Source organism: Dermacentor silvarum, chromosome 8 (genome assembly GCF_013339745.2).
Source record: "Dermacentor silvarum isolate Dsil-2018 chromosome 8, BIME_Dsil_1.4, whole genome shotgun sequence".
In the NCBI taxonomy this organism is placed as follows: Eukaryota; Metazoa; Arthropoda; class Arachnida; order Ixodida; family Ixodidae; genus Dermacentor; species Dermacentor silvarum.
The window spans coordinates 167,917,076-167,936,270 of NC_051161.1; the positions used below are offsets into that span (position 1 = coordinate 167,917,076).

The following is a 19,195-nucleotide window of genomic DNA, read 5'->3' on the forward strand; positions in this document are numbered from 1 at the left end:
CTCTTGTCTACTGGCCGCCGCTCAAGCAAGACCAACGTCGTCCATGTCGCCCGTCTTAAACTCCAACTGACTCGCCCGGTGGGTATCGTCTGCAAAGGGGGGAATTGCTACGATACGGGAGGACGCTTTAAAGTGAAAGAAGACGACATGAGTTCGGACTGTGACATCTTCGGTCCCTAGGCCTCTCGCATCCATCATTTCCATTAATAAACGCATCTCACCGTAACAATATCATTCAGACATATTGGCTACAGGGAAGGGAACAACGTTCAAGAAGTTCCCGCTATAAGAGGCGCGCTATGGATTGATAACTTTGTAACAGTGATAATCCAGCAAACGGTCACGAGGCAAGAACAAGGAAACTAAAGGAAACTAATTAGCAAGTAACACGCTAACGTTTTGAATAGCGGCAGATAAAAAAAACGTGTAAAAAATAAATCCAGAGATGCAGAACAGTTTACTGAAAAGGCACGAAGTTGAGGAAGCCAGCTATGCAATTATTTCGAACAGAAAAGAAAGCAATCGCAAGGAAAAAACGTATGTTTCAAACGGCGGTGTCCTGCAGTTGAACGCATTTGCATGGTTACGCATTACGCATTCCTCAATCGCAAAAAGGCGCCCGCGTATTCTGGTGAGTGTGTGTCGCTTGCTGTCGCGCCAGTCAACTCCCCTCAGAGGCTATTGACCAACTTCAGCAACGATTGCCGAAGCACACAAAACAAGTGTTTGCAGAGTCTACGCGGAAACCAAGCGATACCACCTGGCAATCGCAACCGTAGGCATGCACAAACGAGGGAGGGAGCTTGTTGCAGTGGCTGTTGTTGTGGCTGTTGTTGCTCTACCGACGCCAGCATCGGTTGTGCGTCCAAGTCCCAACCGACGCCGATGTTATGTGGCCGCTCCGGGGCTCCGACGCAGGCTTCTGTTGCTCGCTGTTCAGAACTCGGTACCCATATAGGATGTGTATAAACATTGATTTATGCATGCCGAGATTATTGTGTCTGCCTTCACTAAAGTGAAGAATCTGAGCGAGTTCGGAGAAACCGAAACCGGTGTCAAGCTCGCCCGGACAACATTGTGTACGAATACTGTCATGTGCGGAAGCTCCGTCACCGTAGCTATCGCTTCATAGACAAGAAAAGTTGTTCGTAAATATAGTCAATTTGAGGCCTAGGATTTCAGGATATTAGGGTAGACATAAATGCATCCGCTGCGCAGAGTAAATAGAGACGGCTGAGAGTGTGGTGCCTTAACAGAGGGCGCGAAAGCATTCAGGCAATATTCGTTATCGGAATATATGTAGGGTAATGTACAATGCTTGTTCAATAAAGGCTAAGACTGATACTCTGAAATCTTTACTTCTGAAATTATTATTCGGCATTGCCTTTCTATATGCTCCTCAATAATTGAAAAGCACGCGTCCCACCGTTTATACCACGCCTAGATGACGCGAGTAAAGCCATCTTTTGACATTTGCTTAGAACGGGCGCCCAATGCATTTCTACGGCTGATTCCATGTCATGTATGTAGAACAAAACAAACTACATTATTTGTAGTTTGTTTTGTTCTGTCTGCATCTCCGTCATTTCTTCATTTCCACTGTTCTTTTCTCATGTTTTCATTTCCTCTATTCCCTCTTCCTGAAAGAGTAGGCAGGCGTTGTGCCCCTCTGGGTGGCAGTTGTCAGCTTGCTCCCTCCCTATTTCCTTCGTGTCCTTGTGTTATATGTGCACAAACCAAATAATAATAATAATAACAATAATAATAATCCACGTCAAAACGATGTCATTTTTGTAGTCCAGATGTGGCACTGTTGGACTTCTTTATGTACCTCACGGTAAAAAAGAACATTCCGTTCACATAAAACAAGTTATAGTTACGATATTGTAGGCGATATTGAAATAAGTTTAAAACGATGGCTTGACCCACTTTATGTAGGTTTGTGAGAAACAGCGGCACACGTGCATTTCACTTACTCGGGATCATCTAGAAAGGGATAAAGGTACCGATTAATTATTTTTGGAAATAAATATTTTAGAGCATCAGTATCAGTCTTTATTGAACAAACTCGTATAAAAGTATTTATCAAGATACTCTCCAAAGCTAAAATCAATAAGTAGTAGTAGTAGTAGTAGTAGTAGTAGTAGTAGTAGTAGTAGTAGTAGTAGTAGTAGTAGTAGCAGTAGTAGTAGAAGTAGTTGTAGTAGTAATAGTAGCAGTAGTAGTAGTAGTAGTAGTAGTAGAAAACTTTATTATATACAGAAAGCGGACGGGCTCCGACCACAGTGCCCCAGAGAGGGTTTGCCCGGCAGCGTGGTGCCCCTATTCCAAGGCTCCACTCGCACGGGCAAAAGTCGTTTCTGGCATGTATCCAACAGGCTCTTTATTCCTTCTGCTCCTCATCATCATCAGCGACGCAGACGCAATGCCTGATTGCCTTTATTTCAATTATAGGTTCCTGCTCTCCGTGGAACTATGGCGCTGGCCTTTTTGACTTCCTGCTTTGTCGGAAGCAATGCCTATCTTTGTGAAAAACTGGGTGGACCGGTAAGTATACAATGTTTTCTATTTGCCTTCGCTGAGCGTTTCGGTCAGTCTTTATCCGAGCGCATAATTCCATAAACTTGAGAGCGCACTTATTCGTACGCTAACGCTGCTGGTGCTGCACTAATGCGGATGCTTAGCGCACTGTGCGCAATGAGCCCGTACTCGGGCGCATCCCTGCGCGCGAAGTACGGGCACTGGGTGCGGGAGCATGCACACGTGCGGCTCGAACACGGGCAGACAATTTGCTGAGGCCGTGTGTTCTACACTCTAAAGCTGGTACTTCAGATAAAAATTTATAATAGCTTTTGAAACAATGCGCTAGAATATTCCACTTTGGCATTCGCGAGGGAATTTCCAAGGGAAACACCTACAAAGTGTAAGCTAAAAAGGTCTGGAACGGTCAGTCTGGAACGGTCTGTAAAGGTCAGTTTATTACAAGCAATTAATCAACTTGAAATTAATTTACAGAACTCTTGTAGAGACTCTCTGACGGGTTCACATTTTAAAAGCAAGGTAATGCCACTCAGCCATAAAACACCCTTACCTTGATTCAAGTGACTATTTCAAGTCAATTGAATCAAGGTAAGGGTATTTTATGGCGTAATATACCCTTACGTAGCGAAATACACATATGCACCATATAATAATCTATTGCTTAACTGTTACGTTAGCCACCAGAAGACAGAGTTCGTGTTTCATTCTCCAGCGGTGCACTTCTTTATTCCCACATTTAGCTGCCTCAAAGAAAACACATTTGAAAAAGTATTACACCCTCCCTGCCGAAGCCATGAGGAAGATCTTCCAGATATGCAATATTTCCAAATATGGTGTATTTGGCGTTTTTGAAAACCAAGAAGCCTAACCTTTCGTTTATGTTAGCGTTCCTCTGGTCAAAAGTGAATGCTTACAGCGTGTTCTTTTTTTCTCTATCATTGGCCTTTGAGGTTGTTTTCAACAAATTTGTGCCTGCCTAGGGTGCGGCTGGATAAGCAAGCTCTTACAACTCGCGTGCTTCTCATTAGAAGACGCTTCAGTTCCGAAATACAAGCTCTAGTTGCCGCTCTGCCGTTTTATCCCCCAGAAGCACGTAGTATACTATTTTTACGCATGGCACGAATATTGTCACGTTTAATAGACAGGTGACTTTTAAAAGAGGACGTTAAAGTACGAGTCGTAAAAGGGGCAGCGCAGCATCGACATAAGACCAAGGCGCTAGCTCGTGAACTAGACCGTGCTCGTCTTCTTCTGGGAGCCAGACGCACAAGCGCGTAAAGTGGCACAAGCGAGCGGCATTACCAGTCGTCCCAGAAGAGCATCGACTCGATGCTAAAGAAAATATTGACGGGCAGAAAGACTTGTCCCAATACAAACGTCTGGAAACCGTGACTATTATGGCGTGCGATATGGTTTTAACCGCACGACGTACGCAATCTCGGGCCGCGGTTGTCGGCGTCGTGCTGGCTGGGTGCCGTCCGAAAGAACATAATTGATGTCACTCACTCGCCGAAGCACTTTGTAAGGGCCGAAGTACTGAGTAAGAAGTTTTTTCGAGAGGCCTTTATGGCAGACGGGGGTCCAAAATAATACTTGGTCACACGGTCGGTACTCAACTTGTAGTTCTACAACAGGTTGTACACGCGACACTACAACAGGTTGTAGTGTCGCGCGCGAATACACTGTTATTGCCCGATGTTCACGCGAGCTTGTTGGCGTGCTTCCTCGGCACGCTGCACGGAACGGTCGGTGTCTTCACCAAGATTGTCAGAATGGTCACATGGTAACATGGCTTCTAACATCGTCCGAACTTCATGACCGTAAACAAGAGAAAACGGCGTGAAGCGTGTGGTCTCTTGCGTAGCGGTGTTGCACGCAAACGTGACGTACGACAGTACGTCGTCCCGCGTCTTATGTTTGCACGTCTATGTACATCGACAGCATCTTCCTTTTATTAAGCCTTTCGGTCAAGCCATTTGCTTGAGGGTGATAGGCAGTCATTTTTCGGTGCATGGTGTAACTCAGTTCAAAAACTCCTTCAAGCAGCCTTTGCCGTAAACGCCGCCCCTCTTTCTGTGACCAAGGGTGGGACTGCCCAAAGTCACTTTGGAGCAATTTTTGGAGCAAGTAAAATTGCGTTTTGGAGCTGTTTGGAGCCGCCCAAATTGTATTTGGAGAAGCTTGGAGCAGACAAAATTTCATTTTGGAGCAATTTGGAGCATACAAAATTTCATTTTGAAACAATTTGGAGAGCCCAATCTGAATTTTGGTGGAATAATGGAATGTGGCAGCACACTTTTAAACCACGACGAAATACAAAATAAACTAACAAGAAGTGCTTAGTAGAAGGGCGCTTTATAGCTAAAGTGCACTCGAATACGGAAGAGTGGGTCAAGCGGTGGCATGGTGCATGCTTTGTAGTAAAGCCGAAAACATCGGTGGCACTACGATCGACCTATATATTCCCGCATCGACACTTATGATAGCGGAACATGTCCTCAAATCAGGCGGTCCAATCGATGTTGTAACAATTTCTCGGTCACATATGTCACCGCAGATCCAGAGAGCCGCAATCAACCCTGGGGTGGTATAACGTAAAACTATTCCAATCTGCTTTTATTGTGATAGAAATTAAATGAACACTCCAGGCGTATTTCTGCCGTCGACATTGCCGTGATGTTATGTATGAAATCCATGGGCGATACCATCGTCGCCGCGCCACATATATATGCGAGTGAAAGCGTGCGTGGGTGAGCCGACGAAGGCGGCTCAGTCTCGCGCGCGAGAAGCAGGAAAGCGGGGAGAAAGTGCGCCGTCTTCCGTAGCGCGCAAGGCACCGGGGGAGGGGAGGTATACACTCTAAAAACAGTTGCACCCTTTGGGGCGTATTTTTGCCACAGAACAATAATCGTCATCTGACTTGCGTGGCTTTCCTTTCTTTAACGCTGTGCGCCCGGCACTTCTCCGTCACGAACGACAAGAGCGTTATCAGCGTGACACAGCGTTCTCGACAGGAAAGTAGCAAGTGCAGAGTTTTCGAGATAGGAAACGCAAGCAAGACAGATGAAGATTATTGTTGTGTGGCAAAAATGCACCCCAAAGGGTTCAACTGTTTTTAGAGTGTAGGGGCGTTCTACCCCGGCGGCTCCTGGATATGGGGCGACCACGCGAACCCTATCTTGAAAGTGATCTGCGATGGGGAGAGAGTGCGAGTGTTGATAGCTTCGTTTGCGCAGTGTTTTCGTCGCTTAGTTCGCGCTGAAGCAATGCAGCACGAAGGCAAATTCGGTCGCTGCAATCGCCGCGCTTCCTTACTCCAGCGTTTTGACAGCGACTTTCCGCGGTCATCGAGGGAGATAGGGTAACGTTAGCTTGTGCGCCCGTATAAAGTCCAAGGGCCAAAATCGTCGTCGCTCACCGTATGCTCTGCGGAAAGCGAACGCACGGCGGATAGCAAACGTCGTCTTCTGTCGCTCGAGAGGCCGTGGGGGAATGGGACGCGGGGGGGGGGGGGGCGACATTGTGCTGCGGCACCAACTGCATGTCTTACGACGGGGTGTAAGGGGAACTGGCGGCTCGATCTGGGAAGCGAAAAGAGGAACGCGGGAAGGCAGCGTGGGAGGGAGGGGGTGTGGCTTCTACACTGCAGTAACTGCGTACTTTGCGCGGTTGAGGGCGTCGCGCGCACCGTATTTTGAAAGCGATCTGCGTACGGCTCCTACCTTTGTATGCGCTGTGCTGTCGCCGCTCAGTTTCCGTTCAAACGCTAAACCGCACGAACCTTCGCTCGCTGCTGCGGCCTCGCTTGCTCACGCCAGCGTTTTTACAGCGGTTGTCTGCGGTCAGCGAGCGTGATCTATTCATGTTTGCTTGTTAATTCAGTTAGTAAGCGAATGTGTCAAGTTTATACAGCTGATAAAACTACTATCCTTACTCCGTATAGCTCGCTACTAATTTGCTATCTCAATTGAAGCTTCACCTTCCGGGCGACACTGCAACTTTTTGATTAATGATTTAATCGCATTTAATCGGTTTATGTGACATAAGCAAAAACAGGAACGTATTGCACTGCTGCATGCATTTCCCCGAGGCGCTGCACATGGCTATCACCACCCTTGTTCGGACTAAGATTCTTGCCACAACGTACTGTTTCATGAGTCAACTGAGCGTGGATCAGTGAAAGTGCACATTGGCTTCCTTATTATACCAGTTCATTGTCACGTGTTTAGTTGTGCATTATGAGTGCTGTGTTATGGCAAAGACGCGCGCATTTTGTCCACTTTTGTAGGTAAGTAGGTGTGAAACCACAAAACATATTGTTGTATACTACCTGAATGTCAATTAAGCAAGGCAACTAATGTTCTGTGTTGCAGCTTGACTTATTTACTTTCAGTTCACATATCTTTAACCCTTTACCTCTCTAGTCACTGTTGACAAAAATTCTTATTGTTTAATTGAATCGGCGCATTAAATAAATACCATAAATATATTCAGAAAAATATATGTATTTGCAGAACACATAAAAAATTTTTGCTTAATTCTAGAGAAAGTTGGCTACACTACACTACACTCAGTATCAATTAAGTAAAAAAAAGAAACAAAAAAAAACATTACACGCAGAATATCCTATAAGAGTTATCTAAATGATGCTTAAACATTCGTTACTGATTATCTGCTGTTTCGTCGTCTTACGCTGTTTTGTTTGGTATAATTGCTAGAAACACCGGGAAAGATTCGTGAAACGGACAAGCGCGGTTGCAACACCGAAATGTTAACTGAGACCAGCATGAGACGACGAATAATAGGCTAGTAGTAGCAATGTTCACTCATGTTACATGATGGTGGGTTTCGGTGATGCCGTTTTTTCGTGCAAGATGAGCACTGGCCGATGCGTGCTCATTGTGACGTAATTGAACAGTGTCGCGTTTGGTAGACCTCTTAAGTAGGCGCGGTCGTTGACGCTGCCTCATCTCAATGCGAACCACTGTCAACCATGATCAACCGTACTCCGGCGGCGGCTGCGTATGGCGCGGCCGTGCGGGCCCTATCTTGAAAGCGATCTGCGTGGGAACAGAGCACCGAGGGCTGATTGCTTCGTGTGCGCTGTGTTCTCGCCGCTTAGTGCGCGTTGAAGCGAGATGTAGCACGAATGACAATTGGCTCGCTGCTGCAGGCTTTATCTTGGAAGCGATCGTCTTTCGCGGCGGATGAACGGACGGATGGGTTTCCAGTTGGGTAGCCATTACGCACTTAAAAAGTCAATGTCCCAAACCCTACTTCTGTGGCCTAAGAAGGCCCTAGTACGGCACACATTGAACCCAACATCACAATGAGTGCCATCCGACTCCCTGTCACCTGTCATCTATATATATATATGCAACGCGCCTGCTACTTTTGAGCGTATGATCGATACCATCTTTCGCGGCCACAAATGGAAGACATGTCTATGTTACCTCGCCGACATCGTCTTCTCAACCGATTTTCCGACACACCTCGCTCGCCTGCATGCCCTTCTGACCTGTCTCGCCTCTGCCGGCCTACAGCTCAACCTCAAAAAGGGCCGTTTTGCTGCAAGCAAGTTAACCATCTTGGGTCACGTAGTCTCAAAGGACGGCGTCCTCCCGGACCCAGACAAGCTCCGCGCCGTTGCAGACTTCCCTACGCCCACGTCTATCAAAACCCTCAGAAGTTTTATTGGCTTATGTTCCTATTTTCGTCGCTTCGTACGCAACTTCGCATCCATCATGGCGCCGACAGCAACGGCATAGCAGCGTGGTCACCTGAATGTGATGCGACATTTCAGCAGTTGTGCCACTTGTTGACCTCACCACCGATTCTTCGCCATTACGACCCTGCTGCTCCTACGGAAGTTCACACTGACGCCAGCGGAGTTGGCCTTGGTGCGGTCTTAGCGCAACGGAAAGCTGGCTATGATGAATACGTCGTCGCTTATGCTAGTCGTACTCTAAAGAAAGCAGAATTGAATCACTCAGTGACAGAAAAGGAGTGCCTGGCGATCATCTGGGCACTAAGCAAGTTTCGTCCATACCTTTACGGCCGTTCTTTCGCCGTAGTTACAGACCACCATGCCCTTTGTTGGCTTTCTTCCTTGAAAGACCCGTCGGGACGCTTAGGACGTTTGGCGCTTCGCTTGCAAGAGTACGACATCCGCGTCATGTACCGCTCCGGTCGCAAGCACTCCGACGCTGATGCGCTTTCCGGCTCCCCACTGACGCCTTACTTGGCGTCATTGTCAGACTCCGCGTCCACCCTGTCACCATTGACTATCACCGACATGCACACAGAGCAGCGCAAAGACCCAACACTTGCAATTAAAGGGAAAATGAGACATCCACCCAAATGTAGCAATTGCTACAAAGGAAACCCATACGGGTTCTTCGAAAGAAAGCCTCGCAGTTGAAGAAAAATTCGTCCTGGTCCGGGACTCGAACCCGGGACCACCGCCTATTTTTTCCGGGGCAGCCGCTCTACCATCTGAGCTAACCAGGCGGCTAGCAGATGACAGGACGAAGTCGAATTTGTCGACAACTCGAAGCAAAGGCAAGTGATTGATGTATAGTTCAGCGGAAATCCGCTAGGTGGAGATAAGTAATTAAAGGGAAAATGAGCCATCCACCCAAATGTAGCAATTGCTACAAAGGAAACCCCAGGGTTTCCTTTGTTGGGTTTCCTTTGTAGGGTTTCCTTTGTAGCAATTGCTACCTTTGGGTGGATGTCTCATTTTCCCTTTAATTACTTATCTCCACCTAGCGGATTTCCGCTGAACTATACATCAACACTTGCAATGTTACTTGACTACCTTGCCGCTCAGTCTGATGTCCTTTCGACACGAGCACTGCGTCGCCAAGCAACCCAATTTTCCGTGCGAGACAACATTCTATATCGCCGCAACTATATGCCGGACGGTCGGAAATGGCTCCTTGCTATACCTCGTCATATGCGCTCTGACATCTGCGCATCTTTTCACGCTGATCCCCTAAGCGCTCATGCCGGCGTCTTCAAAACTTACACAAGGTTGCGGCAGCGCTATTATTGGCGAGGCATGTACAACTTTGTGCAAAAGTACATTCAGGCTTGTACTACTTGCCAACAGGGCAAGACACCTACACACCGTTTCACAGGACCGTTGCAGCCGCTACCATGCCCGGCTCGTCCGTTCGACCGTGTCGGCATCGACCTCTACGGCCGGCTTCCATGCAGCGGGTGTGGAAATCTGTCGATTATTTTCGGCGTAGATCATCTTACTCGCTACGCTGAGACTGCAGCTCTGCCGGCAGCGACCGCCCGTGAAGTTGGGTTTTTCATCCTTCGCAATTTTGTTGTTCGCCACGGTGCTCCCCGAGAACTACTGAGTTATAGGGGCCGTGTCTTCTTGTCGGAGGGTGTCGAAGCCCTCCTCACGGAGTGCAGGATCATTCACCGAAAATCGACTGCATACCATCCCCAAACCAACGACCTGACCGAATGGTCAGGTCGTTGGTCGAATGGTCGAATGGTCAGGTCGACATCTTGCGGATGTATATTTCATCCGACCACTCCAACTGGGACACCGTACTCCCCTTTGTCACGTTCGCATACAACACCGCGACGCAAGCGACTACCGGCTTTTCCCCGTTTTTCCTTGTGTATGGCCGAGAACTTTCCTGCCCTTTGGACACCATACTGCCGTACCAAACTGATGCCACAGAGTACACTCCACTTTTCGAAGTCGCCAAGTATGCTGAAGATTGCCGTGAGCTGGCACGTTTCCTCACTAGCGAGACTCAAGAACGTCAAAAGACGCGACATGACCATACTCATCAACCACCACCCAGCTTTGCTCCCTGTTCGCTTGTTTGGCTTTGGATACCAGCCCACATTCCTGGCCTCTCTTCCAAACTCCAGGTGCGTTATCACGGTCCGTACCGTATCATCAATGCCACTTCACCGGTCAACTACATCGTTGAGCCGCTCACAGTGTCACCAGACCTGCGTCGTCGTGGGCGAGAGACAGTACATGTCAACCGCCTGAAACCGTATTACGACCCACTCATCTTCTCTGCGCCCTGAGTCGCCAGGGTGGATATGCTTAGCTTCCGGGACATTGTAATGAAGCAGAGATACCCCTGGGTATGTGCCGACTGAAGAGGAAGACGAAGGACCGGGCCGTGATCGCGAGAGAACCCCGTGCTACAAACAGCCGTTGCAGTGCCTACCTGTACCTAGCGTTCTTACAACGTTATCAACGACAATAAACCTCGTCACATAATATATATATATATATATATATATATATATATATATATATTGTAAGCACATTTAACGTACTTCATCGTTCTCACTTGTACATACCCATCATCATCCCTGTTTGTCTTCTTCTTCGTGTTCGAGCCTGGGCCGTGCTTGCAGAATAAACGGGTCTGCCAGTGCTGCTTGTCCTGGTCGTCGTCCGTCTTTCAAAGTGGTGGAGGCGCGTCAAGATCCCGACGTCCTCCTGCGTTCCTGCCCTACCTGGAGCTACGTTCCGGTCACCGCCTCCGCCCGGCCACCCCTACAGCTATGGCCACCCCTGCGTCGGCCGCTGGCACTATCACTACCCCTAACGCTCCCACTCCCACGACATCGGCTGCACTGACATCGTGCACCACTACCAGCCCTCACTGTGATCCACCAATCTTTGCGGGTCTCCGCAGGGATGACGTCGACGACTGGCTTGACAATTACAACGGCGTGAGTTCGGCCAATGGGTGAACTGACCGACAGAAGTTGACTAACGTCGCGTTCTATCTGACCCACGTTGCGAAGACGTGGTATTTTAACTACGAAACTGTCTTCGCCGACTGGTCAGCGTTTACTACCAGCTTGCGCCAAATCTTCGCGTCTTCATCTGGCCGTTGAGAAGTCGCCAAACAGAAGCTTGCTGCGCGTGTTCAACTTTCACAAGAGTCATATACATCTTACTTCGAAGATGTCCTGGCTCTATGCCACCGCGCCAACAGTGAAATGACGGAAGCCGAACGCATTCGCCACATTCTTAAAGGCATTGGTTCCATCGCATTCAACGCCTTAGCTGTTCAAAATCCAACCTCGGTTCGAGATATTACATCGACGTGCCAGCGCTTGGACGAGCTTTTAGCCCTCCGTCTTCACCATGACAGTGATCTTTCAATGCCTCCTCATTCTGATTTACGTGCTCTTATCCGCACTATTATTCGTGAAGAACTTCACGAGCAGCAACAGAGGCGATCCACTATTGTTTCCGTCCCATCCCCAACGTTCGAACTGCGCAACCTTGTGAAGCAGGAGTTGGCAGTCATGACGACACCGACAACGTATGTTGCCCCAGCAGTATTCCCGAGGCCCACATACGCGGAAGTCGCTGCAATACCACCTGCCACTGTCCCTTCTGGGCCTCCTGACCTCACCTGTGGCCATTTGGCCTCTATGGGTGCCTGAGCACCTGCTGCACCTTCGTATCCTCAGTGGCGTCCACCTCGTCCGGTCTGCTTTTACTGCGGTATACGGGGCCACATATTTCATTTCATTTCATTTCATTTATTATACCTCAAAGGCCCCAGTTGGGGTATTACATGAGGGATGGGTTTTAATTGCATTGAAAGAATGATTCCAGTGTTGCCCTGAATTGATGTGGATCGGAGTGGTGCACGGCAGTTGTAGGCAGATGGTTCCAGTCCCGTGCTGTCTTCACAAAAAATGAGTGAAGATGCGTGGTAGAATGCGCCGGGGGAGGATAAACCACTCTGGGGTGGTTTGTGCGGCTGGATAAGCGATGGACTGGTAAGATGGCTGGAACTTCGAAGGGAGCATTATAGAATTTGTGGTAAAGGCATAGTCTAGATATGTGACGTCGTAATTCAAGGTTGGTGAGGTGACCACGAGCCTTAAGCTCGGAAACGCTAGAATGGTAAGAGTATACAGAGTAAATAAAACGAGCTGCACGATTTTGTACTGATTCTAGAATATTAGATAGGTTAGATTGATGAGGGTCCCAAACAGAGCATGCGTATTCTAACTTAGGGCGAACAAATGTGAGGTAAGCTATTAGTTTCACTGATGGTGGAGCGAGTCTTAAGTTCCTACGAAGAAAACCCAAAGTGCGATTAGCGGAGTTAGCTATGTTAGCTACGTGGGTAGACCAGGAGAGATTGCTTGAAAATGTTACGCCAAGATATTTATACGATTCAGTGGATGATATTACGGAGTCAAAAATGATGTATTGTGCTGGATGGTAATGTGGCCTGCGGTGGAAAGATATTAGTGAAGTTTTCTTTATATTTAAGGACATTAACCATGTGTTACACCAGGACTCGATAAGGTTTAGGTCGTTTTGAAGGGTAATATTATCTGCGTTATTTCTAATGGAACGGTATACGACGCAGTCATCTGCAAATAGACGAATGGTAGAAGAAACATTAGCTGGGAGGTCGTTAATATAAATAAGAAAAAGTAGGGGTCCAAGTACAGTGCCTTGCGGCACACCAGAGATTACGGGGGATCGGTTAGATGAGTGGTTATTAGCATAGACAAACTGTTGTCGATTGGTGAGAAAACTGCGAATCCAATTCAATACAGGTGTATTAATGTTTAGTCGAGAAAGTTTTAGGAGTAGCCGTTGATGCGGAACTTTGTCGAATGCTTTTTCGAAGTCTAAGAACAGAGCATCAACGGGTATGTTTAAGTCAAGGCTGGAACTAATATCGTTATAAAATAAAGCTAGTTGGGTGTCACATGAGAGGCCTGCGCGAAAGCCGTGTTGACTGGGGTGAAAGAAGTTATTGCAGTCTAAGAACCTAACAATGTTTGAGTAGATCACATGTTCCATTAGTTTAGAACAGATAGTAGTAAGTGAAATAGGGCGATAACTGCTACACAAAGATAGAGGGCCTTTTTTGGGTACTGGAACAATCTTACCCACTTTCCAGTCCACCGGCACCACTCCTGTTGATAGTGACTGCTGGAAAATATGGCAGAGTATAACACTAGTAATCGATTTCGTGTTTTTCAGCATTTTCGCGTTGATACCGTCCACGCCGCATGAGGATGAGAGTTTTAACCAGTCGATTAGTTTTGCAATGCCGTTCGGGCAAAATGTGATGTCGGGCATCACGGTATGCTCGTGGTAAGAAAGGGGAGGTAAATTGTCGACAGGTTCGGCAGTAAACATAGAAGAAAAGAAGTTGTTAAGCTGTTCGGCGGCCTCATGATCAGGAATTGGATGGTTTTGTCCGTCGCACAATGCTAAAGGTTGGGAGTGATTAGGGTTAATGATGTTCCAGAATTTTTTGGGGTTATTTTGTAACATAGCGGGCAATTTCTGTGAAAAAAAAAGAAAGTTTTTCTTTGTTTGCGAGCCTTTCGAACTCTTTTTCTATGGCATAGTAGCTACTCCACGCGCATGTGTCATTGGAGCGTTTTGCGGAACGAAAGAGCCTTTTCTTTTTATTGTTCAGTCGCTTCAGAGTGACATTGAACCATGGGGATGACTTCTTTTCGGTTACGATAATGTTGGGCACATGCTTAGAGAACAGGTCTAGTAATTTGTTTTTGAATAGTAACCAGTTGGTCTCGACTGAACGCTTTGAAAAGTCAGTTATAAAAGAAGTAGCAAATTCTTCAAGCTCAGAGTTTATAGCAGATTAATTCCCCTTATCGTACAATGCTATTGTTTTAGTTATCTTTGTGGGATGCACGAGTTTACAGGAGTAAGATGCATGAATTATTAAATGATAACTGAGCTCTGGTAAAAACGTCCTTTTTGATAGCCTGTCAGGATCAGAGGTAAGAATAAGATCTAGAATATTAGAAGAATTGTCGCTGTAGCGTGTGGGTTCATTGATGAGTTGCGTTAGTCCAAAAGTTAGGCATGAGTTGATGAAATCGCTCTCGATACCGTTTTTGGAGGCTACCCATGCTAGGTTAGTCCAGGATATTGCCGGAAAATTAAAGTCGCCGAACAGCAGTATCGGAAGATGACGATAAGATTCGGTTAGAGAGCGAAGGGCCTCGTGGAATTCGGGGACAAAAAGGGGGTCACTACCAGGAGAGCGATAACAAACTCCAATTATCGTAGGGGGATAGGAAGCATTGCAGAGAACGAACATAATTTCCAAGCACGAGGCTGTCTTTATTTCGGTGCACTGAAGGCTTTTATGACTGCCTATTAATACGCCACCACCACGTTTGTTAGTGCGGTCACGTCGGAAAATATTGAAATCCGGGAAAAAATGTAGCATCTCAGAGTCAGTTATAGTAGGGTTAAGCCATGTTTCCGTGATTGCGAACAGATCCGATTCTGTTGTGTTGACTAGATTTTGAAGAGCATCTACTTTAGGGAGAACGCTTCTTATGTTCTTATATAGGAACGAAAATGATTTCCTTCTCGGTTTAGTACTACTGGGGCCTATATGTTTAAAGTGCGAGGAACAACCTTATCTGCGTTGTGGTCGTAAATATAGGTGTTGCTACCAATGATGAGTTTGTCGTGTCGTAGCTTAAAGAATTGCTTTTGGGCCTTGCCGAACGCAGCAAGATGCTTTCTTGCTTTAAGTGTGTTGGGGGAGTAATCTTCCGAGATACGATACTGGGAACCCTTCAGTTTATAAGCATTGGATAGAACTTTCTCTTTAATTTTAAAATGTGCAAATTTAACAATGATTGGTCTGTTTTTGTTTGTTTTGTACTTCCCTAGTCGATGGGCTCTTTGGATATGCAATGAATCAATTGTTACGCTTAGTTCTTTGCTGCAAAATTGTAACACTGAGGCTTCAGATTCGGACCATGTTTCGCGTTCTTTGTCTGAAAAACCAAAAAATACCAAGTTTGAACGGCGTGCTCGGTCTTCTGAGTCGTCCAATTTTGCTTTGATTGTTACTATATCTTTCGCGTTTTGGTCACAAAGAACTTGGATATCGTCGATTTGTTCTTTTATACCCACTATCGATTTGCAGTCGTTTTCTATTTCAGTTAGCCGGTCGTTAATCTTTTTGATAGCACTGTCATTCTGCGATAGTTTGCGCTGGATGGATTTAAGTTCTTGCAGCATGGAAGTTTGACTAGACTGGATTTCGCAGAGTGCCGTAAATATGTCGCTGGATGTTTGCGTCTCGTTAGAACGGGTGGTGGGACCTGGGTTTAATTCTATATCGCCTGATAACGCTAACATCTGTTTAATGACATGCGCACAAGCAATTGCAATTTTAAAACAATACTGTGGGCTTGGCAACACCAGAAGTGCCGCATAACGAGTGCAACGTGCATATAGTGAATATTGATTATTTACCTGCAAGACGAAAAGGCGTTGCAGGTGAGTGGCCGTGACCATAGCTGCGGTGTTGCCAAGCCCATTGAAGGCCTCGCTGGGCCTGGAGGGATATATGCGTTCAAGTGGCAAGGAGGATGTAATCCGAAGATTAGCAATCGTTGAGGTCACGTGAGCTGGTGGCGATAGTGGATGTGTTGGCTCGTGCACTGGGCATCGGGGCGGCAAAGTTGAGAATAACCGTGCTTGTTGATGCTCCAGCTGAAGGAGCGGGTCCGAGCCGTGTTCAGCGCGCGACCGCTCCGGGTAGAAGGGCGCCCCCAAGGACTGACCAGGGAGCACGTCGTTGCACTGCAGAGCGCGGGGCCATATCAGTGTCCCTGCTCGTAGATGCTCCAGCTGAGGGAGCGGGCCCGGGCCGTGTTCAGCACGCGACTGTTCCGGAAGCAAGGGCGCCTCCGGGGCCTGGCCAGGGAGAACGTCGTCGTACCGTAGAGCGCGGGACCATATCAATGCCTGCAAGACGAAAAGGCGTTGCAGGTGAGTGGCCGTGACCATAGCTGCGGTGTTGCCAAGCCAAGCCATAGCTGCGGTGTTGCCAAGCCATAGGTGTTGCCATAGCCATAGGCATTGCCAAGCCCGGTGTTGCCAAGCCATAGCTGCGGTGTTGCCAAGCCAAGCCCGTTACTGCCGTCGCCGCCAGCTCGATGTAAGCCGAGGCTATGCCGATTTCGAGCGAGACGAGATCCGACGACACGATGCTTACTACCCCGGTCCGTCCGCTCTCACGGAGCGTCGTTCTCCATCTCCTCCAGCGTCTCCACATTTGCCTCCGGGTTCCCGTTCGGCCCGACGACGTTCTCCTTCGCCCTACCGCCGGTCTGCATCACCACTTCGCCCCATCTACCGCCTTGCTAACCAACACTCGGAAAACTAAGGTTTGCAGTTTTTGGAGAGAGAACTGCGCCCTGTCGAACATCGGAAATACCTCATTGTCGCCCGGCCAATATGCTATCTGTAACTCTCGAAGGTGTTCCTGTACAAGCTCTTGTCGATACTGGTGCCGCTGTTTCCGTTCTGCGTAGTGATTTGTGCTCACGGCTCCGTAAAGTCAGAACGCCTTATCTTGGACCCGTTCTCCGCGGCGCTAATAACGTACTCAGTCACCCCGACGGACAATGTACGGCTCGTGTTTTGATCGACGGCATTCGTCACCACATTGAGATGATTGTGCTACCCGCGTTCATCCATGAACTTATTCTCGGCTGGGACTTACTGCATTCTGCCTCCACTGTTATATCATGTAGGGAAAACGTCGTCCACATCACAGATACCACCGATGCACCTATGTTGGAGTCGTCACCCTCCATCTTGAACATGGCTGTCGCTGCAGACTACGTCCTGCACCCTGGTCACGAACACGTTGTAGCTGTCGCCTCCAGCCAGGTAACCGATGGAGACGCACTGGTTACCCCATCTTCACGCTGCACTTCACGAGGAATGCCCCTTGTCTCGTCCGGTTTTCATGTGGCCAAGCCCTTCTGTTCGCCTGCAACACAACCCCAGATCCTGTGCTGTTGCCCAAAGGGATGACCGTGGCAACCTTCACCGTCCCACCACTGATATCTGTCGCAGCGCTCTCCCCTTCTTCGTCACCAGTACCAACCTCAGGTTTTGATTCTTCTTCCCTCCGAGCCCTAATTGGTTCCGACCTAACCGCTGCCCTGTCGGATGCGTTACTCGCGCTTTTGGCTAAGCACAAATCCTGCTTTGATAGCTGTGCCACCACACTGGGCCAGACTACCGTGGCTGCACATCGCATCGAAACAGACGGTTCTGCAATTATACGCCGTCGCCCGTATCGTGTTTCGCCGTCGCAACGAAAGGTCATTGAAGAACAAGTTGATGACATGCTAGTACGCAATATTGTACGACCTTCATCCAGTTCCTGGGCGTCTCCTGTCGTTCTCGTGAAAAAAAAGGATGGTTCCGTTCGCTTTTGCGTTGATTATCGAGCGCTCAATAAGATTACAACCAAGGATGTGTATCCCATGCCTCGAATTGACGACGCCTTAGATACACTACAAGGAGCGGAATATTTTTCCGGCCTCGATCTGCAATCGGGATACTGGCAGATTCCCATGAACGAGGCTGACAAAGAGAAAACCGCTTTCGCCACGCCGGACGGACTTTATGAATTTAATGTAATGCCATTTGGCCTGTGCAACGCTCCAGCGACGTTTGAGCGTATGATCGACAATGTTCTTCGTGGCCTAAAATGGAAGACCTGCCTCTGTTATTTGGATGACATCGTTGTTTTTCTTCCAGCTTCAGCCAACACCTGCAGAGATTAGACGAAGTCCTCCAATGCCTTTCAAATGCTGGCCTCCAGATTCATACTAAAAAGTGCACATTCGCCCAGTAGAATCATCAAAGTGCTGGGTCACGTCGTTTCCAAAGAGGGCATCCAACGAGACCCTGAGAAGATTGCTGCTGTGCTTCAATTCCCTTGCCCATCGAATCAAAAAACATTGCGCAGCTTTCTCGGCCTGGCCTCTTACTTTCGCCGTTTTATACGCAATTTCGCTACAATAGCAGCTCCTCTACATAAGCTACTGGTCACCGGCGCCTCTTTCACATGGTCCGAAGACTGTGAGTCGGCATTTCAAGCCCTTAAGAAACATCTCACTTCCGGACTGGTGCTTCGCCATTTTGATGAGAAGGCGCCCACTATACACCGCACTAACGCAAGTGCACAAGGCATCGGAGCAGTGCTCCTACAACGGGGTCCCGCGTCTAAAGAGCAGGTTGTGGCGTATGCCAGCCGGACCCTCTCGCGATCTGAACGGAACTACACGATTACAGAGCCTGGCTATTGTTTGGTCCATTCAGAAGTTTTGCTCGTATCTTTACGGTCGCCACTTCAGCATCGTCACCGACCATCATGCTCTGTGTTGGCTGTCATCTATGAAGAACATGTCCGGACGCCTGGGACGCTGGATACTGCGCTTACAAGAATATGATTTCACGAGAACGTACCGGTCTCGCAAATGTCATCATGATGCTGACGCACTGTCTCGATGCCCGCTTTCCCCTTCTATCGATCGTGGGCAATCACCGTCTCTACCACGTCGCTCTGACACAACGCCTGCCTCCTACCAGCTCACGCTAATGTCGCTGGATCAAGCTCAGCTTTCTTCACGCTCCGATTTAACTTCCCTTCAGCACGCAGACTCGTACTGTCGAACTCTCATCGATCGCCTTCGCGGCCTAACTAAACCACCCAACAGCCGCTTGCGACGCCAGCTTCGACTATTTCGCCTTCAAGATGGGGTGCTTCATCGTTATATTTATCATCCCACGGGTAACAAGTGG

The 19,195-nt window shown here is 48.1% G+C and overlaps 1 protein-coding gene across 1 annotated transcript in view; it reads left to right on the forward strand.

The window, feature by feature from the left end:
- Positions 1-19,195, forward strand: part of LOC119462571 (uncharacterized) — a 74,991-nt gene that overhangs the window by 12,994 nt on the left and 42,802 nt on the right. Inside the window, exon 3 of the mRNA XM_037723908.2 lies at positions 2,455-2,547. Coding sequence (XP_037579836.1) covers positions 2,455-2,547 — 93 coding nt within the window. The remainder of the gene's footprint in view (positions 1-2,454; positions 2,548-19,195) is intronic.